General features: G+C 43.7%; 1 protein-coding gene across 10 annotated transcripts in view; it reads right to left on the bottom strand.

The window, feature by feature from the left end:
• The window catches only part of LOC137660261 (protein transport protein Sec31A-like), a 129,140-nt gene that overhangs the window by 44,131 nt on the left and 62,687 nt on the right, over positions 1-22,322 (bottom strand). For 8 of the 10 annotated variants that reach the window (XM_068395020.1, XM_068395011.1, XM_068395014.1 and 5 more), the window contains 2 exons: positions 20,654-20,961; positions 10,413-10,481 (listed from right to left, as the gene is read on the bottom strand). In XM_068395020.1, the coding sequence (XP_068251121.1) occupies positions 10,413-10,481; positions 20,654-20,961 (377 nt within the window). The remainder of the gene's footprint in view (positions 1-10,412; positions 10,482-20,653; positions 20,962-22,322) is intronic. The other 2 variants (XM_068395019.1, XM_068395016.1) reach the window with 2 other exon arrangements.

Below are 22,322 nucleotides of genomic sequence, written 5' to 3'. Positions count from 1 at the left end.
TTAAAATTTGTGATTTGTTCCGACACAGAGACTTACCTTGAAACACTTTATAGGAGACTTACACCTTAGGAGGGGGGAGTGCCCTTTAGCCCTGACCCCGATGGACAGTAGGGAAAACTACGTAAAAGACTCATTAAGTGTGATATAACACTTACCCTTCTGCAATATCTTCGTTGTGCTTGATATGGCGAATTTTCGTCTTGTGTAATGAGCGATATTTCTTGATGACGACTGACGGTACGAGAAAGTTAGAAAAGGGGGGAAAATAGAACTCGGCTCCTTGTGTCTAGATACTTTATGTTTCGCGATTGAGCCTGGGGCTTGAGCCGTCAAACCGAATGCAGGGCTGAGATGACCGGCCCGATAGAAAACCCGTCTAGAGACTTTCTCGTACAGTATTTGAGATAATGTGCGGTGAAGGTCGACTGGTTGGACCAAGTTCCCGCTCGAAGAACCTGCGCTACTGACCTGTTCTTTTCGAACGTTAGAGAGGCGCTAATGCCCCGAACATCGTGAGCTCTGGGTTTCCCCGGTGTAGGAAGACCTTGTTTTAAGTAGGCTTGCGTGATCACTTTCCTGAGCCAGAACGAAACCGTATTTTTGGATATGTTTTTCTTTATTTTTCCCCATGAGACGAAGGGATTCTTGATAGACGGGCGGAGGTTTGCCGTTCTCTTAAGGTATTTCCTAATAGTCCTGACCGGGCATAATTTTAGGTCCTCCGGGTTTCCTTTATTCGGGATTGCCGGAATCGAAAAACTCTCAAACCTCGGATCCCACACCGAGGGGTTCTGGGTCTTGGCGACGAAGGATGTGACAAACTTAAAGGTTACTTCCTTCCATCCCCTAGTGTGTTCCACCTCGAATGACAGTCCGTGTAGCTCGCCCACCCTCTTAGCCGAGGCTAATGCTAGCAAGAAGACCGCCTTGAACGTGAGATTCTTGTCATCAATGTCCTTTAAGGGCTCGAATGGTGGTTTCCGTAACATATCTAGGACTCGCGCTAAGTCCCAACTCGGGATTCTAGGGGCGGAAGGGGGGCATGATTGTTCGAACACTCTGATAAGCATGGAGATATGCCTGGAGGAGCCGAGATCTATGCCCTTGAGAAGAAAGACTTGACCCAGGGCCGCCCGAACTCCCTTGATCGCTGGAACTGACATGTCTAACTTGTCCCTGAGATAAACCATGAAGTCGGCTATCACGGGCACTGACGCTTCCAAGGGCTCTAACTTCTTGTCCCTGCACCACTTCACGAATACCGCCCACTTAGACTGGTAGACGGCTGTGGATGATTTCCTCAGGTATAGCGACATCCTCCTGGCTGTCTTGCCGGAGTACCCTTGCTTCTTCAGGAGCCGCTGGATAATCTCCAGGCGTGAAGACGAAGGGCTTGCGGGTTTCTGTGAAACCGCTGAAAGTGAGGTTGTTTTAATAGGTCTGACCTGCCGGGTAGAGGCCAAGGAGGTAGGACGGTGAGGTTCCTTAGGTCCGCGAACCATTCTCTCTCCGGCCACCAAGGCGCTACCAAAGTCATCCTTAGGTTGGTTGCTGCCCTTACTCTGTTGAGGACCTGCCTTATCAGGGAGAAGGGGGGGAAGGCGTACACGTCCAGTCCGTCCCACTTGTGCTGAAAGGCGTCTTCCATTGCCGCCTTCGGATCTGGGACGGGAGAACAAAATACGGGGAGTTGCGCGTTCAACCTTGTTGCAAACAGATCCATTACCGGAGATCCCCACATCTGTATAATGTAGCTTGCCACTTGTGGGTGTAGGGACCATTCTGTTGCTACCACTTGCCCCACTCTGCTGAGGCCGTCTGCTAGGACGTTGTTCTTCCCTGGGATGAACCTTGCCGTCAGGATGACGTCCTTCTGTTCCGCCCATTTTAGGATTTGAAGGGCTAGTTCGCACAACTCTTTTGATCTCAGTCCCCCCTCCTTCTTCCCGTAAGCCACCACCGTTGCATTGTCTGACATTAGGGCCACCGAATGCCCTCTCATGTCCTCCTCGAAGTGGTTGCAGGCTTCTTGGACCGCTCTCATTTCCAGGATATTTATGTGTAGGGATTTCTCCCCCTCTGACCACGCCCCCTTTGCTGTCTTTTCCCGGAGATGGGCTACCCACCCGTCCTTCGATGCGTCCGTGAAGAGAAGAACCTCCGGAGGTTGGGAGGACAGTGGCATCCCCCTTAGGGTGTTCGACCGATCCTGCCACCATTCCAAGGCCTTCCTGGACTCCTGAAGGAGAGGGACCACAATGTCCGGGGAACTTTTCTGGTTCCAATGTTCTTTCAGGTTCCATTGAACCACCCTTAAGTTCTGTCTCCCGTGAAGTACCAGCTTCTCTAGGGACACCAGGTGCCCTACCAACCTTTGCCAATCCTGCGCTCTTCTGGGGCGACCCAGAAGGAAGGGCCGGAGCACTCGATCCAGGTTGTCCAGCCTTTCCGTGGTTGGGAATGCCTTGACCTGTAACGAATCCAGGACCATTCCAAGGTACGTCCTCCTGTTGGATGGGGTTAGCTGTGATTTCTCCAAGTTGACCACGATGCCCAGGGTCTTGCACAATTGAAGAAGATCTTCGCCCTGTTGTTTCAAGTCTTCCTTTGAGGATGAAAGGAGTAACCAGTCGTCCAGGTACCTGATGAGTCGAATGCCCCGTTCGTGGGCCCATATGGAGACCGTCGTAAAGACCCTCGTGAATACCTGGGGGGCTGTTGAAAGACCGAAGCATAGGGCCTTGAATTGTAACACCTGGGTACCCCACTTGACCCGGAGAAACTTCCTGCTCGACGGATGAATGGGCACTTGGAAGTAGGCGTCCTTGAGGTCTATAGAAATCATAAAGTCGCCCTCTCTCAAGGACGCCATGACCGTTCTTGGAGTGTCCATTTTGAAGGTCACTTTCCTGAGAAACCTGTTGAGGGCTGACAGGTCTATTACAGGTCTCCACCCTCCTGTCGCTTTTTCCACTAGGAACAGGCGGCTGTAGAACCCCGGACCCGGGAATGTCACTGTTTCTAAAGCTCCCTTCTGCAGCAACGTCTTAACTTCTTCGTCCAACGCTGCCCTCTTCGCCAGGTCCTTGGGCACCAACCAGTCTGCCTGCGTTGCTGGAACTAGGGGGGGTGTCTCTTCCATGAAGGGGGTCCTGTAGCCCTCCTTTAGTACTGTAACTGTCCACGGATCTGCTCCGTGGAGCTTCCATGCTTGCCAAGTGAGTCTGAGGCATCCCCCTGCCTGAGGCTTGGGCAGGGGAGGGGGGCCTCCCATCTTATCTCCTACGGGAAGAACGGCCTGTTCTCCCCCTCCTGGAGGAGTAGAAAGAAGACCTATACGTCGGGGGGTTAGAAGATGAACCTCTTCGGGGGGGAACCACAGAGGAAGACCACTGTCCTGACGAGGGTTCCCTCCTTCCTTGAGTTGGTGTGGTACGCACGGCCATGGGTGCTTCTGTCACTGGCCTCCTGAAGATGGGGCGGCGTGCCGCCTGTGGCTTCAGGGTAGGTAGCTCCCTCTTTTTGGCCAACTTCTCCACGACCTCTTCCGCCTTCTTCGTCGGAATAAGCTGCTCCCCCCAGACGGAGCAGGTCTTCAAGGCTTTAGCTTCCCTGTCAGGAATCTTAATGGGAAGGTTCTTGACTAGGGCGTCTCTTCTCCGGAGAATCCAGTTTGCGGAGAGAGCCAAAGACTGAAAGGTCAGGAATTTAAGGGCGCGGCTACCTGATCCCAGCAACTCATTCAGAGCCTCCCGTTTTGCATGTTCCATGGAGTCTGTAGGAATCTGGGTGCCTACTAGGGTGGTGGCCCACCAATCCAGCCAGGAGGCCACATTAACTAAGTCCTTGGACATCTCCTCCATCATTGCCGACTCGGAAGGGGAGAAGAAGGTAGATGCTGCCGATGCCCTCCCGTCGGAGATGCCCTGGCACAGGATGTCTATGGTTTCCTCGGTCTTGCACGCACCGGTCGGCCTATTTTCTAAAGAGTAGTATTTCGTCTGCGACTTCAAACCCTGTAGGAGCTTTGCTGAGCTGTGACCCCTGCAGGAGTCGCTATTGCGGGATATGACCTTATCAATGCGAGTCTTTCCAATCCCCACGTTACTGGCCTCGGGAAGAGAGAGAGAGGACTTTTTCTGGGCGGGGACCGCTATGAACTTGTTCAGGCCTGAAGTCCAGGGTTCTTCCTCTTGAGTGGCGGGTTCTATAAGGTTGTTATAACCCCTAATTAAGGCAAGGACTCTCCTGTACGCTGAGTCCTCCGTCACCGCCGACTCGCCCTCCCCTCCTTCCGACCGACGGGGCGAATCGTGATCTCGGTCTCTGCCGTGATGGCGGGGTCCACGGTTCCCTTTACCTTCGATGTCCGCCGTCCCTCTCCTCTTCGTGGCCTTTTTCGGTGAAACGGTGTCCTCCGTGAGATAGTTCGACGGAGGTGTCCTTCCCCTTCTGGGGTCTCGATGGGGAGACCTGTCGAGGCTGCCCGGCCTAGACGACGGCCCCCTGCGCTGGGCGGGATAAACGTCTCCAGGACGGGTCTTAGGCCTGCAAGATGTAGCCCTTCGCTCATCTGGTGACTCCCTGACGCGGCACGTGGAGGTCCTTCTAGGGGGACTGTCTCCTGCCCGCTCATGTGTCGAACCAATAGGCTTGGAAAAGACTTTAAAGTTGTTCTCTGGGACAAACACCCACGTCCCTTTCGGAGAGACTGGTCTCCTGCTTTTGGGTGTAGGGGAACGGGGACTCATCCTGTCCCGAGATCCTGTGGGAGACCGCGAAGGGGAGTTCCTCCGCACAGACCGACCTCGTTTCCACGTCCCTACTGGGGGGGTTGTTCTCCTGCTTTTGGGAGGAGGGGAACTGGGACTCACCCTGTCCCGAGATCTTGTGGGAGACCGCAAAGGGGAGTTCCTCCGCACCGACCGATCTCGTTTCCTCCTCTGTCGTCTCCTCCGTTCACTGCTTGACGAATCCGAAGAGTCACGTCCTGACGAGAAAGACTGACCTCCGTATCGTGACCTAGCACGTGACTGCGTTTTCTTGGGGCTACGCCGTACCCCTGACGGAGAAGGAATGGGGAGACTCTCCTGTAGCGAAGTCTTCGGCGGCAACCATCCCGACGGGCCCGCCAAACCGGGGAAGGCCTCGCCAAGGCCTTCCTCCATGTCCAGTGGGGACCTCATCGGAGTCCTCGGCACGTCCCAAGCCAATGGATCTTCTTGCGGGGACTCCTCTCTGCCGACGCCACCACTCGTCGCTGATGACCCTGGAACTTCCACCCAGGAACCTGACGAAGAAAAAGGGACACTATTAGATTACATGGGGTCCCCCGACGAGACGTGGCCCTTATGAGAGAGAGCCACGTCCCCCGGACCCCCACTACACTCACTTACGGTCGCCTGACTTGCCTTGGCCAACGAAGGACCGCCCACAAATTCCCTCTCTTGGGAAAGAGGAGCCAACTGCATGTTCTCCCTGGACTTACCTCGCCCCTTACTTTGGGTAGGGGAAGGCGGATGTACCCTACCTGACCCTTCTCCTGCTGAAGTCGCAGGGGAAGAAACGCTAGTCTTCCTAGGGGACTTCTTCGATGCCTTCTTCTTTTTGGTACGGAATTTTATCCACTGGACCTCGGGCCAATCGGCACATTCGGAACACTTATCCGACGGCGAACAAGCTTTACCCCTACACGAGGTACACAACGTATGCGGGTCAACCTCGGGCTTAGACAGAAAAGCCCCGCATGATCTACCGGCCCTAGGCCCAGGACAACGGCGAACGTGTTCCATAACGCAACACAAAGGGCCGTAGACACAAGCAAGCCACAAAGGAAAAGCACTAAAACACTAGGAAAGCACAAGGGAGCGAAATCAAAAGCACGTAGTGAAAGCACTAAACACACACTAAGAGATCCCGATCACGTGGGAAGCACGTGGAACCAAACACAAAGGGAATCGCACGGAGTATGAGGAGCTTCGTGAAGCACGTGTGTTCACGAACCGACCAGAAAACTTACTGGGGCGAGCTTCTCAAAGACGGGCGACCTGCCTGGGCAATGCCCCCAGGTCATGTTATTTCCCGTTATTCAGGACAGTATAGAACATGGAAGTAGGGGGAAACTACGTAAAAATCTGGTCGTCGGAGAGGAGTTACCAGTAATCTCCTATAAAGTGTTTCAAGGTAAGTCTATGTGTCGGAACAAATATATATATATATATATATATATATATATATATATATATATATATATATATATATATATATATATATATGTGTATATATATATATATATATATATATATATATATATATATATATATATATATATATATATATATATATATATATATATATATATATATATTTATGTATATATATTTATGTATATATATTTATGTATGTATATATATATATATATATATATATATATATATATATATATATATATATATATATATATATATATATAAATAATTTTAAAACCCAACTTACTCTTTACAGTTAAATAATTCAATATGCTAGGCAGTATTTGTACTGATTTATAAATTTTAGGCCAGAGGCCAGGCATTGAGACTGGTGAGGTAATTTAGTGCCATCTTCCTAGATAATTGCCAATTCATAAACTTAAAAGACATAAAAGCACAAAGTTATATTAACCAAAATACATATAGCACAGCATACTCATTTATATGACAGGGGAGAGCAAGTTGAGACCAATACTTGTTATACTTATGGGAATTTTAAAACCATTGTATAATGACTTTGTCTTCTCTATGCAGACTTATGTAGTTGACATCACCGGTATATGGCTGTGATTGCTTTCCTGTATCTAGTGATGTCAACACTATTTTCTATTTTATCTCTAAATTTTTACATAGTTATAAGCCTACAAGAAAATACAGCCATGGGAGGATCATCGAGGTGGTCAGCAATTATTTGAAAATTTCAATATTTGCTGGTGTCTGTTGCCTAAGATACCTGCAAATATTAAGGTCTAACGGTGCATCAGACCCTGCTGGAAAAGTTCAACTTAATGACAGTATATAAAATCTCGATAGGTTTCATCCATTAGACCAGATTTCAGAATGATGCTATGGATATCTTGGACCTGGCACATACACCACACCATCCATTCCCTGAAAACCTTTCTTTGTGCAAATATATCTCTAATCCTTTTAATATAAGTCTTAATAGCAAACTGATTTAAAATAAAGTGATGAAGTCAGTACATGTAATGTATGACATAAAAATGAACTGCAGTAGAACAAACATCTTATTGATAAGCTAATCTTGCACCACGATGCCACTCCAAGATTCACTTAGCAAAGGTCACTATCCCTAAAAATCAATAATGAACGACCAGCTAGTCACTTGACAAGAATCTCGTACAACTTGCCATCTGACATAGAAACATCATACCTAAGGATTGAGCATTGTCAAAACTTGGCGTTTCCTTCGATTCCATGTTTTCTTTTCCATAGTACTAAAATGTGTATTGTTCAAATGGCTTCCTAAATACATATATACAGTATACACACATCATAGTATCACACTACTTGTTTCAAATCTTTAATAATACAGGTACCATTTTTGGACTGATTTACAAAAGCATGAATTTGGAACAGAAAGCCCAGAATTGTGACCTAAGAGGTCTTTGGTGCCAATTTGCAGCAGAAGGAAACCCTGCAGTTGCATTATGAAGGAAAAGTTAGGAAAATGGTCAGCATTATGGAAGACAGGAAGCAAGAATGGAGGCTTTGCAATGCAGATCTCTTGATCGAAATTGCTGCCTAAAGCACTTCCAAGATCTATCCATCTATCTATATACCAAGGCACTTGCCCCAATTTTGGGGGGTAGCCGACATAAAAAAAAAGGGGTTGTTGGACCTTTCCTCTCTACGCTCCTCCCAGCCTGACGAAGGACTCAACCGAGTTCGGCTGGTACGGCTAGGGTGCCACAGCCCACCCTCTCCCGTTATCCACCAAAGATGAAACTTCAATACGCTGAATCCCCTACTGTTGCTACCTACGCCGTCATCCAAGGTGACTGGAGGAAGCAGCAGGGCCTACCGGAACTGCGTCACAATCGCTCGCCATTCATTCCTATTTCTACCACGCTCTCTTGCCTCTCTTACATCTATTCTCCTATCACCCAGAGCTTTCTTCACTGTTGTGTGGTAATTTTCTTCCAAATAACGATAATTATGGTTTAGACAAATTTTGCAAGGGAACTTGCAATGGCGTCTTTACTGCTTACATGCCAGCAACTAGTGCATCTCTATGATTTTCAAAAGAAAGAACAGCCATATCAGTAATAAGGAAGCTAATATTTGAACATTTTAAAAATGCAATAATTACTTCCCTCAGCAATTCATGATTTTGTAGTAAGTTCATAGTCATAAGAACATATATAAAATTAATCTATGACAAACTTGAGTGTTTTCAAAATAACAATCTCCAATAAATAAGCATTTGTACTTATAAATCGAGCTATAAGAAAGAAAATGATAAGAAAATTGATGTTATAGAAATTTTAAACTCAAAACTTCTGACCCAGCCTGCAAAACATCCAGTATGATAAAAAAGTATATACGTAAACCTTTCAAAAACATGAATTAAATAAAGTCGAGAACATGCCTCGGGGAAATCTTGGGTCCTCTTAAAAATAATTGCAAGTAATAATCAATGCTATCTTAATCTTTCATCTTTCTAATACACAAGACCAACAATAAATAAGTATAGCGCTAATCACTTCAAGTTATTTCTGGACTTCAAAGGTGTTTAAACATCAGAACTTGAAATGAAGGATTCATAAATTAAAGGCAAACTGACACACACAACAAAGGTCTCTCAAAGCAGAGGAATGGATAGCGCTGTAGTTTGTCAAGTGAAAAGATCCTTCAACACCCTTGTTACAAACTGATTCATAATGCTCAGCTATATCCGATGGAGATGAATTATACAAGGGGTCTTTTCCTCAGTACAGAAATTCTTGAATATAAAAAAAACAGACATGAGATAACAGTAACAAAATTCCAACGAACATCCAGTATTAATAGTTTTATATACCTTAGATTGGATTTAAACATGTGTCCTTTAGGTCCCATATCCACTATCATAATCACCAATATCATTATCATTGTAAAGTACTGTACTTTTAAAATAACAAAAAGTCAAATTTCAATATGATACTCTCAGACTTCTCTCCCAAGAATTTTATTTTAACTGATAGGTGAAAAGCCAAGTAAAGCAAAATAAAAAAAACTAGGTCTGAAAGAATATGTAGAGAAATAACAACAGGAGCCAAAAGTATTCTCGCTAAGAGCCTATATCGTACGAGACATATCAAGTACTGCATAATAAATGATCACCCAAGAACATGAAGTGATTTCCAATTCCAAGTGAATCTTCAGGCATATATCATTCTTTAATACTGAAATAAAATAGTATGGGTATAAAAACAATACTGAAATCCAAATACTGACAAAACAAGACCACATATCACAAATTTTTTAACATCTAAAACAAAGTCCTTGATATAAAATTCCCAAGCTAATAAATCTTATCTAGAACAGGTACCATAAGTCAACAATATTACAGTACTGTATCGTAAGTCAACAATATCACAGCACTGCATCTACGAGAACTCTGCCAATCTGATACAATCAAAATTAAATAATGTTAGTTAAAACAGTGAATAAAGACTGTTTTTCTTTCCTTTTCAAAGGCGGCTACAAAGTTTATTAGAAAGCCAATACAAAGCACTCTGGTGAGACTTCATAGGTATCTTTGCAAGAGTTCTTTGAAGGCCTAAATGACAAATATTCAGGATAACTAAAAATACTGCATGCTACGTTTCATCTTAAATTTATACAACTAAAAAGCTAGATAGCTTCAGTCTTGAGTACAAAGCTTGTTAATGTCCTTGGTGATACTATTAAGCAACTGACATACTTCACAGGTGGTACTTGTCCCTTGAATATCAAAAGTCAGATTAATCTATAACTGACATACATGGGCTACTCAAATTCATGCTCTAAAAGTGACTTTTCTATCATTCTCTTTCAATCTATTTAATGCCAATAAAGATCCCCTTATTGGACTGCAAGTATTAGCTTTACATCATCTATCTGCACAGCAGCATCTATTCCCAAGATTAAGCAACAGGTCTTACAATAATTCAAGTAAAATTCCAGTGAGAGACAAATAAAGAAGGAATTTCAGAATGTAGTTCTGAGATCTGTCAAAGAAAATACACTATGAAATGGATTATCATACAAAACAGATGGTGAAAAAATAAGCTTTCCCCACTCCCAAACACACAAGTCTCAAGAGCAGTTGGTGATGGCAGATAGCATGGCCCTTTGCAAAAGCTGACATGCCTCATGCTGCCCAATAAATAAACCAACCTGTTTTAGTTTCAGCAACCTCTTGTCACCCGAATGGCCTCCACCAAGCCTAATATCACCATCGAACTCCTGGTATTTCATAAAATCAAGCATTACTCCTCACGTCAAAAGCTCAAATGAGGCATCACGAGGATTAGGTCTATCAAATCTAACATAGGTTTAGGTCTACCCATCAGTGTCAACTACACTTGGCTTAATATAAAACTACAGAACTTGGAAGTAGATACCTAAAAAATTTGTTCCACACAAAGGCAAAATTTTTTATGGCAACTAAATTTCAACCATAAGGGACTGGGGCCTTATGACTCAACATACAATAAAAATTATTATTCATTCTACAATAATACTATTACATGAATACAAAAGTTCATCTATATGCCATGAAGAAGTGTGTCAATGAGAGTAAATTGCAGTGAAAATTATCTAATACGGTACTGTACATAGGACATAGTGTAGATGTATACACTTTTAACAAAATGTCACTTACTATCCAAACTTAAAATGCTATCAGATATATTATTATAAATATGAGGAAGCTTCCTTCACTTCTAATGCAAGGTCACCTGATTTTCTGACTTACAATGCTGTCCAACATGATTAAAAATGTTATTTTGATTATAAAATAAATTTTTGAATATACTTACCCGGTGATTATATAGCTGCAACTCTGTTGCTCGACAGACAACTCTACGGAAAAACTCGCCAGCGATCGCTACACAGGTTGCGGGTGTGCCCAACAGCGCCATCTGTCGACCAGATACCCAGTTCTCAATGTAAACAAAGACTCAATTTTCTCCTCGTCCCACTGCGTCTCTATTGGGGAGGAAGGGAGGGTCATTTAATTTATAATCACCGGGTAAGTATATTCAAAAATTTATTTTATAATCAAAATAACATTTTTCAATATTTAACTTAGCCGGTGATTATATAGCTGATTCACACCCAGGATGGTGGGTAGAGACCAGTAATATATGTTTACACTTTTATGAGCTAAGAGTTTTTTATTTCATTTTAGAAGTTATCAAAATTACAAAAACAAAATAAATAGGTACCTGGTAAGGAAGTCGACTTGAACAATTACTCTGCCTTTTAAGTACGTCTTCCTTACGGAGCCTCGCGATCCTCTTAGGATGCTGATCGACCCCTAGGATCTGAAGTATCAAGGGTTGCAACCCATACAACAGGACCTCATCAAACCCCTAATCTAGGCGCTCTCAAGAAATGACTTTGACCACCCGCCAAATCAACCAGGATGCGAAAGGCTTCTTAGCCTTCCGGACAACCCAAAAAAACAACAATAAAAACATCTCAAGAGAAAGATTAAAAGGGTATGGAATTAGGGAATTGTAGTGGTTGAGCCCTCACCCACTACTGCACTCGCTGCTACGAATGGTCCCAGTGTGTAGCAGTCCTCGTAAAGAGACTGGACATCCTTTAGATAAAAAGACGCAAACACTGACTTGCTTCTCCAATAGGTTGCGTCCATTATACTTCGCAGAGATCTATTTTGCTTAAAGGCCACGGAAGTTGCGACAGCTCTAACTTCGTGTGTCCTCACCTTAAGCAATGCTTGGTCTTCCTCACTCAGATGTGAATGAGCTTCTCGTATTAACAGTCTTGATAAAGTAGGATAAAGCATTCTTTGACATAGGCAAAGATGGTTTCTTAACTGAACACCATAAAGCTTCAGATTGGCCTCGTAAAGGTTTAGTTCGCTTTAAATAGAACTTAAGAGCTCTCACAGGGCATAAGACTCTTTCTAGTTCATTGCCTACCATATTCGATAAGCTGGGAATATCGAACGATTTCGGCCAAGGTCGAGAAGGCAGCTCATTTTGGCTAGAAAACCAAGTTGTAGCGAACATGTAGCTTTTTCTGACGAAAATCCGATGTTCTTGCTGAAGGCATGAATCTCACTGACTCTTTTAGCTGTGGCTAAGCAAACCAGGAAAAGTGTCTTTAAAGTGAGATCTTTCAGGGAGGCTGATTGTAGCGGCTCAAACCTGTCTGACATGAGGAATCTTAGTACCACGTCTAAATTCCAACCAGGTGTAACCAAACGACGCTCCTTCGTGGTCTCAAAAGACTTAAGGAGGTCCTGAAGATCTTTATTGTTGGAAAGATCTAAGCCTCTATGCCGGAAGACCGATGCCAACATGCTTCTGTAGCCCTTGATAGTGGGAGCTGAAAGGGATCGTCCTTTTCTCAGGTATAAGAGAAAGTCAGCTATTTGAGCTACAGAGGTACTGGTCGAGGATACAGAGACTGACTTGCACCAGTTTCGGAAGACTTCCCACTTCGATTGGTAGACTCTAAGGGTGGATGCTCTCCTTGCTCTAGCAATCGCACTGGCTGCCTCCTTCGAAAAGCCTCTAGCTCTCGAGAGTCTTTCGATAGTCTGAAGGCAGTCAGACGAAGAGCGTGGAGGCTTTGGTGTACCTTCTTTACGTGTGGCTGACGTAGAAGGTCCACCCTTAGAGGAAGACTTCTGGGAACGTCTACTAGCCATCGAAGTACCTCGGTGAACCATTCTCTCGTGGGCCAGAGGGGAGCAACTAGCGTCAACCTTGTCCCTTCGTGAGAGGCGAACTTCTGCAGTACCTTGTTGACAATCTTGAACGGTGGGAATGCGTATAGATCTAGATGTGACCAATCTGGGAGAAAGGCATCTATATGTATTGCTGCTGGGTCTGGGACTGGTGAGCAATATATTGGGAGCCTCTTGGTCATCGAGGTTGCAAAGAGATCTATGGTTGGCTGGCCCCAAGTGGCCCAAAGTCTCTTGCATACATCCTTGTGGAGGGTCCAATATGTTGGAATTACTTGCCCTTTCCGACTGAGACAATCTGCCATGACATTCAAGTTGCCTTGGATGAACCTCGTTACTAGTGTTATGTCTTGACCTTTTGACCAGATGAGCAGGTCCCTTGCGATCTCGTACAACGTCAGTGAGTGGGTCCCTCCTTGCTTGGAGATGTACGCCAAGGCAGTGGTGTTGTCCGAGTTCACTTCCACCACTTTGCCTCGAAGGAGAGACCTGAAGCTTTTCAAGGCCAGATGTACTGCCAGCAGCTCCTTGCAGTTGATATGCATGATCCTTTGACTCGAGTTCCACAGTCCTGAACATTCCCGACCGTCTAATGTCGCGCCCCAGCCTACGTCCGATGCGTCCGAGAAGAGAACGTGGTTGGGAGTCTGAACAGCCAGGGGAAGACCCTCTCTGAGGTTGATACTGTCCTTCCACCAAGTCAGACAAGACTTCATCTTTTCGGAAATGGGGATCGAGACCGCTTCTAGCGTCTTGTCCTTTTTCCAGTGAAATGCTAGATGGTATTGAAGAGGACGGAGGTGTAGTCTTCCTAATGACACAAAAAGTTCCAGGGATGATAGCGTCCCTACCAGACTCATCCACTGCCTGACTGAGCAGTGTTCCTTCTTCAGCATGTTCTGGATGCATAACTGGGCTTGGCTTATTCTGGGGGCCGACGGAAAAGCCCGAAAAGCTAGACTGTGAATCTCCATCCCTAAATACACAATAGTTTGGGATGGGACCAGTTGCGACTTTTCCATATTGACAAGGAGACCCAATTCCTTGGTCAGATCTAGAGTCCACTTTAGATCCTTCAGACAGCGACGACTGGAAGAGGCTCTGAGAAGCCAGTCGTCCAAATAAAGGGAGGCTCGGATGCCCGATAAATGGAGGAATTTGGCTACATTCCTCATCAGCCTCGTAAACACAAGAGGAGCTGTGCTTAGGCCAAAGCACAGGGCCTGAAACTGGTAGACCACCTTTTCGAAAACGAATCTCAGAAAAGGTTGGGAGTCCGGGTGGATGGGGACGTGGAAGTAGGCGTCCCTTAGATCTAATGAGACCATCCAGTCTTCCCTTCTGACCGCTGCTAAGACTGACTTTGTGGTCTCCATGGAGAACGTCTGCTTTGTGACAAAGACATTCAGAGCACTGACGTCTAGCACCGGCCTCCACCCTCCTGTCTTCTTTGAAACCAAGAAGAGGCGGTTGTAGAATCCCGGAGATTGAAGGTCCGAGACTTTGACCACCGCTCCCTTCTCTAGTAAAAGAGACACTTCCCGTTTCAAGGCTCGTCTCTTGTCTTCCTCTCTGTACCTGGGAGAGAGATCGATGGGAGACGTTGCTAGAGGGGGTTTCCGTACAAAAGGGATCTTGTACCCCTCTCTGAGCAACTTCACAGATTGTGCATCTGCGCCTCTCTTCTCCCAGGTCTGCCAGAAGTTCTTGAGTCTGGCTCCCACTGCTGTCTGAAGATGCGGGCAGTCAGACTCTGCCCTTATAGGACTTGGATCCTTTCTTCTTCCCTTGTTTCCCTTCGGCACGAGCACCTCCTCTGCTGGAGGCTCTGCCACGAAAGGGCGGAATAAAACGAGACGCTGGAGTGTCCATCCTTGGTCTAGCTGACAAGGTAGGCAAAGGGGGAGCTTTGCGAGCTGAGGACGCAACAAGATCGTGAGTGTCCTTCTGCACTAACGAAGCGGCTATTTCCTTAATCAGGACTTCTGGAAAAAGGCACTTGGAAAGAGGAGCAAAGAGAAGCTCAGATCTCTGGCACGGTGTAACTCCAGCAGAAAGGAATGAGCAGAGATTTTCTCGCTTTTTTAGGACTCCGGACACAAATGATGCAGCAAGCTCATTAGACCCATCACGTACGGCCTTGTCCATGCAGGACATAATGAGCAAGGAAGTCTCTTTATCTGTCAAAGAGATCTTCCTGCTTAGGGGTCCTAGACACCAGTCTAAGAAGTTAAAAACTTCGAAGGCCCTAAAGATTCCTTTCAAAAGGTGGTCCAGGTCCGAAGATGACCAACATATCTTTGAGCGTCTCATGGCAAGGCGGCGGGGAGAGTCTACAAGACTTGAGAAGTCGCCCTGGGCAGAGGCAGGAACTCCCAAGCCGAGAACTTCTCCCGTGGCATACCAGACGCTCGATCTAGAAGAGAGTCTAGCAGGGGGAAAAGCTAAGGCTGTCTTCCCTAAACTCTTCTTGGACTGCAACCATTCTCCTATCACCCGCAAAGCTCTCTTGGACGAGCGTGCGAGGACGAGTCTAGTAAAGGCAGGAGTGGTAGACGGCATGCCTAAAACAAACTCTGAAGGCGGAGAACGAGGAGCCACAGAAACAAACTGGTCAGGAAACAGCTCTTTGAAAATGGCCAAAACTTTTCTAAAGTCCAAAGAGGGTTGAGTAGACTTAGGCTCATCCAATTCTGATTGTGGTTCATCTATATGTGCAGCAACATCATCATCAGAAAGTTCCTCATCCGACAACTGATGAGGAAACGGCAACGGAGTGGGTAACGGCTGGTTCGCTGAGTCCGGTCGCACTGGTGCATGCGTGACTGAGCCGGACGCAACGTCATGGAACTGCTGCCCAGTCTGTGAGCTGGCAACAACCATGGTAGCGTGGGGACGCACAGCGTCTACTCCAGACTGTCTAGACTGATGTGGGTGCGCAGTGGAAACCACACTGGGTTGCGGAGGTTGATGCACCGCGTCAAAACAAAGCAACTCTGACGGTTGTTGAACATCCAGAACGTCAACGGCAACCTCCGTGCGTCGCTTAACGTCAACATGCGGCTGGCAGATCAAACTGGAACGCATGGGTGGAGGAACTCTCTCAACTGGTGTGCGTGAGAAGGTTACCTCAGCGTCCACAGGACGCACAACCGATCGCGTGGAGGGTTGTAGGCTGGGTACTGCACTAGCTGGTACGGCAGCAACCTTCTCCGCACGAAAGTCCTGCATCAGAGACGTAAGTTTAGACTGCATGTCTTGCAGTAGAGACCACTTAGGGTCTACGGGAGCAGGTGCGGCGACAGACGGTGTTACTGTCTGAAGCGGTACCGCTTTGCCTCTCTTAGGCGGTGAGCAGTCATCGGATGACGGCAACGAGTCCGAACTGACCCAGTGGCTACAACCGGGCCGTTGGACTTGTGCTGAAGGGACCGATTTACGTTTTAACGGTCGCGAGACCTTGGTCCAAAGTTTCTTGCGAGAAACACCTTCAGAAGACGAGGTATAAATGGGCTCTCTCGTCTTAGTTAGGTAGGAGCGATCTTGGGTAGATACGCCCGATACCACGGAGGGAACGTCTGTTCGCTGATTAAAGCCTCTCGAACCCATGCGTCGTACGACATTGCTTCTCCCCTGGACTTGGGAGCTTGCAAGAGGTCCCGGACTAGGAGGACGACAGGCACGAACAGACGAACCCTCAAGCGCAACACTGTCCACAACACTATCACTTGGCACTTTAGCACTTCCCACTGCACTTTGGCACTTAAGCTCCTTCACATCCGCCATGAGCTGATTACGGTCACTAGCAAGGGACTCAACTCTCTCACCCAGAGCCTGGATGGCACGCATCATATCAGCCATCGATGGTTCCTGAGTGCCAGGAGGGGGGTTAGGAGAAACCACTACAGGGGAAGGAATAGGTTGTGGGGCATGAGGAGAGGATATATCAATAGAACGAGAAGAACTTCTCCTAACTCTATCTCTCTCTAGCCTACGTGTGTACTTTTGAAATTCGATAAAATCGAATTCCGAAAGGCCAACGCACTCCTCACACCGATCTTCCAATTGACAGGTTTTATCCCGACAATTGGAACAAACAGTGTGAGGGTCGATAGAAGCCTTCGGAAGACGCCTAGAACAGTCCCTAGCATTGCATTTCCTAAATTTGGGGACTTGTGAAGGGTCAGCCATTTTGAATTGGTCAAGGGAAAAGCCAAAAAACGATCAAAAAGTCATCAACAAAGAATCCGTTATCAAAAAGAGTTCAAGGATTTGTGTGAAGAAAAACCCTGCACAGCGAAAGCTCAAAACTAGAATATAGTACTTCACCAATTAGATGTGAAAAACTCCAGTTTAGCAACAGCGAGTAAAGTACGTCTTGCCGACACGGCGACAGAGAGAAAATTGAGTCTTTGTTTACATTGAGAACTGGGTATCTGGTCGACAGATGGCGCTGTTGGGCACACCCGCAACCTGTGTAGCGATCGCTGGCGAGTTTTTCCGTAGAGTTGTCTGTCGAGCAACAGAGTTGCAGCTATATAATCACCGGCTAAGTTAAATATTGAAAAATAAGAAGTTTCATGACAATAAGACCAACTAAGAAAACCAAGAATAAATCAGAGCATCTTAACAATACAGTAGTATTATGATCCAATACTGATCCTTTTTTTGCCATAACTTTTTGAAACGTGACTTAATTTAATTTCAGCAAAATTACAGTACCATAAAATACAATAACTAATGGATTAATATATTTGAATCTTAAAGTATTCCTTGAAAATTTTGAAAAATTCATTGCCATGTGCAGTAAGGTCTGATTACAATTTAATTCTATAACTGAAAGAGTACAGTAATGGGTTTATGATGATCTAATATTGCAATACAAATCTGCTTATTTGCTAAGAGCAACTTTAATATCTATTCTAAAATTTTATCCGATCTAAATTTTTTCACAACTACACGCCACAACTTGAAATAAATGCTATCTTATTATTGCAATTCATTTGGCTTCCTAATCAAAGCTAGCTAAATGACAACATCCACTTTAAAATTCTAAAGTTTCCTATTTTCTTTCACTGCAATAGCCAGGACCCTCTAGTGGATTATTGTGCTTATATGGAGGTGTATAACAATAAAAGCACTTGGACAAGCCATCTAGTAGCAGCCATTTCAGTTTACAAAGTCAAAACAGGTTTAACAGCCTTTTAATATCACTAGTCAGTTAAGAGGTAGGGGACATGAGATGAACCTCAGGTAAATATAGAAATAATTACAGTAATTAAATACTGTAATTAAAATGCCATTTATTTTTATTTATCTCACCTGAGGTTCATCTGGCTAACTTCCTCACATTAATGGAGGTGGGGTAGTGGAGGAAAGAGCGTATCAGTTTTAATACCCTACTTTAAATTCACCAATTAGCTGAAACTATCCTCTAATAAACATAAGCTTAAAAGTAACAACCAAAAGCTAGTAAGTCACTCAATACCTCACAATCCAGATTGAAAATTCTTAATACTAAATATCCATGAGGGTCTAAGGATTGATACAAACTTAAAAGAATTTATTTAATAAGAATTACTTCCGCAAACACACTTTCAATACTTTGCACTAAAAGGATATAGCTACCATAACACCAAACAATCACCAACTATCATTAAGAAAATTAATCATAAACACTTACTTGATGTAAATTTAATAAGAATCTCTCCTCATACACCCTACTATCCTATTCAGCTACCCCCACACCTAATGCCTAGCAACTCTTGCAAGAAAATCAGGCTTCTTTCAATTGGTGCTCGGCCAAACTTGATTTGGTACACCAATGAGTAGCTGGCAAATTTTTTTCTAAAGAAAGATTTCTATACAAATAAAGGGAAGTAGCTGCATTCCGAATATCATGACCCTGAACCTTCAAGTCACTCATATGACTTTCAATACAATTATCTGTAGGCTTCAGTGGCTAAGTCCTTAATAAGATAGGAAATAGCTTTCTTGGAGAGAGGATCCCCTGGAATCCTAACCACATAAAACAAATTAGAAATCTTTTCCCTAATGTTTCCAGCTTTATCTTAATAAAGCTTCAACTACTCTAATCGGATAAAGAAACCCATCATGTGACATACATCTTACTTTACCCATTTTTTTTTACTACTAGAGGTAGCCTTTGCTCCTACACTAGGCAAAGATGATTTATGACTAATTTTACTTTTGGTCCTACTGTACTAGCCCGAGCATTAACACAACTAAGGAAAATTAAAGATCTACTAGTTGCTGAGCTTACACTACGATGCATTCGGCCACTGCCATTCAAATCATGATGCCAGAGTTTTTGAGCTTAAGGCAAACTTTTAAAGACTCAAATTTGTTACTAGTGATGGCACCAAGAGGTTGCTCATGGGCGCTTACTTCACTGACTGGATGAATATTAGGCTCCAAACTACAAACACTGTTTTCTATCTCAGAATTCGGGGTAGCCGGGGACCCAAGCTACGGGTCCGGCGGATCAAGCTGCGGAGCTGTGACACCAGGTCACGTGCAAAGTAAATTTAGGTTTAAATAGAATCCACCACAATCGCAAACCTTTTCCCTATATTGAGACGAACAAGCAACTGTAACATCTTTTTATGACACAGATAAAATCATATTACAGATACTGACAACAGTTGTTCAATTCTACCAAATATTAAAATCCTGACACAAATGATTCTTTACCTTTTACACTTGGAAAGATAATTTCCTTCGAGTTTATCATGCTCTCGCCATCCCCTCAAAAAGGATTTTACGACACTGGATATAGTAAACGAAGCCTATTTATTTCCCTTTTAAATTCTCTCAGAATTATTGGAACCTTTTGGAACCCTTAAGTAAACTTTAAACTGAATGTTTACATCAATATTAGTCTAAATCTTATTTCTTTTTCCTGTATAGAAAAATTTACTGCAATTGGATACTCCAAGCCCTTAGCAAGAAAATTCTTGTTGGAAGCAAAAACGTAATATAAAATGAATAGTGATGATTGTTGGTGAATCAAAATTACATAAAGGTGAATAAACCTACTTAAAACAAATGTTACGATAAAAGAGAAAAAATAAGCTTTCTCTTTTTTCGATAGTTTCAGAGTAAGTCGGGAGAATAGACTTTAAAAGCTAAAAAAAATGGACAGATTCCTCATTAATTGAAAGCATAAAAACACCATAAATACATTAAATAAGTATCCCTGAAACCATGACATAACTAAATCATTGACCTTCCATAAGTTCTTTCCCATAATAGTTATATATACAAGCCCTTCCTAATAGTGCCAATAAATTCTCATTACAGAACAGTATTCTTAAAACCAGTTTTCATAAATAAACAATTCACTCATACCCAAGAAAATACTCCAAAAATCTTCAGTATTCATAGTTAGTTCCTAATTCTATCAAGATAAACCAGGATGTTTTGAGAACTAAAGTTTTATCTCTGCAATGATGAACGACAAAAAAAAATTGAGTACTGTAATCAGGAAACAGGGTATAGAAGTCATTCAAACTCTACACACAAAAGGACCACTATTTGACTGGTGTAATGAACATTTCACATGACACCTAGGAAAAAGAAAAAATATAGAATACTAAAAATTCATGCAAATTTTACTATAAGACAATAGCTTTTAATTTTGTCTGATAAAATCAAGATGGTGATTACATACCTTCCGTGATGCCGAGATTGGCGGAGGATCATTCCATCCTCGTGGAGTAGTATTATCAAGAGCCGCTGGAGTCTTAGCTGGAAGTTGATCATAAACAGGTCCTGTCGTTGGAGCCCCAGGGTAGAACGTTGGTGCTCCTCCCATACCTGAAGGTGGGGCATTAGGAATACTACTTTGATTTGGCCCAGAAGCTGGGAGATAAGATGATGTTGGAGGAGCTGCCTGAACTGGATTAAGCGTGTTAGGAGGCTGTGGTACATTGACTGGGTCAGCAACGTACCGATTCATCACGGTACCTCGACGGAAACCTACAAAGTGAGGAAGCAAGCAATTAAGCCCAGTCTTTTAGGGCTTGTGGAGTTCAGGCATAAAGTTTTACATGGATAGTTTACTTCAATATATTATTTGAAATGTTAATTCTTACTTATATTCTTCATGCTCCATTCATCATTCAAATTCAGTCAACATAGTAAGAAATATTTCAAAACGATGATAATCATATTGCGACAACTGATATATTGTACACACAAAATCTAGAGTTTTCTTTTCACGGGAATTCTAAGTAAAAGAATTAATTTGTTTCCTCTGCACAGCTAAACACTCAATTTTAATGAATTTAATTTTACAAAGTAAAGTATACTGTACAAACAAATTAGAAAATACAAGATTTTGAAGATTATTTTCATATACCTATAAGTAAAAAAAAAAAGAATACTGTTCTACTGATTCCTTTGCACCTAATGCTTGAAACAGGTTCCTAAAAACTGTAAATACTTCTTTAGTGGTTAACTATGGTATCAACTCCACATAATGGTAAATAAGCTAGGAATACCTGTACAATAATTATTGTACTCAAAATTATATAGAGCTATGTAAATACATGTAAATATTTTCTTGCCACAGACTAAAACATGGCAAGAGGGAAAGCACAAGTCTACAAATTTCAGTTTTAAGAAATGAAAAAACCCTGATGTTAACGTGTTATTAACCCTGAAATTATTATAACCACTGTAAGCTCTATTAAAATACTAGAACTGTACAATCAACATTATCTCCTATAAACTACCTGTATTCAGGTCTCCCACTTTTGTGAACTGAATGTGGCCCTCATCTCCAGATAGGGCCACTATTTCACTAACTCTAGTCCCGGAGGCTATAGCGAACAGAAAAATAACCTTTTGGGTTAGATCCTTGAGGGAACAATCTTCATTGTTCACAGGTGAGGCATAATGTAGGACCTTGTCCAAAGACCATAAGATGGGCTTTGGTGGTGCTGCAGGTCTAAGCCTGCACATGTTCACTGTAGTCATATATACCCTTGGGAAGCTACTAAAGGAACCTTCCATCAGGACGTCATGGCCATCTCACCCAAAAATAGATTTTTCGCTTCACTCAAAATCCATTTTATACAACAATTATAACAGCTGTAATACACACTGAATCATCAAAATTTAAGCCTTCACCATAAAACTGCTTATATGAAACTTTATCTTGGAAAACTGCAGCTTTGCTTATAGTTGGCTATGCCCTTACTTTGGGACTCAACCCTCCCAGTTTGTCATGACTTGGGACAGGGAGCATAATTTGAAAATCATTTGTAGTTCTCATGACTCGACACACTAGAAAGTAGTTCAAGATGTTTTGGGGATGAAGTAGAAGGTGAGCAAAG

Source organism: Palaemon carinicauda, chromosome 20 (genome assembly GCF_036898095.1).
Source record: "Palaemon carinicauda isolate YSFRI2023 chromosome 20, ASM3689809v2, whole genome shotgun sequence".
NCBI lineage: Eukaryota > Metazoa > Arthropoda > Malacostraca > Decapoda > Palaemonidae > Palaemon > Palaemon carinicauda.
The sequence above is the reverse complement of the archived record's forward strand: the minus strand, read 5'-3'. Positions and strand labels throughout refer to the sequence as shown.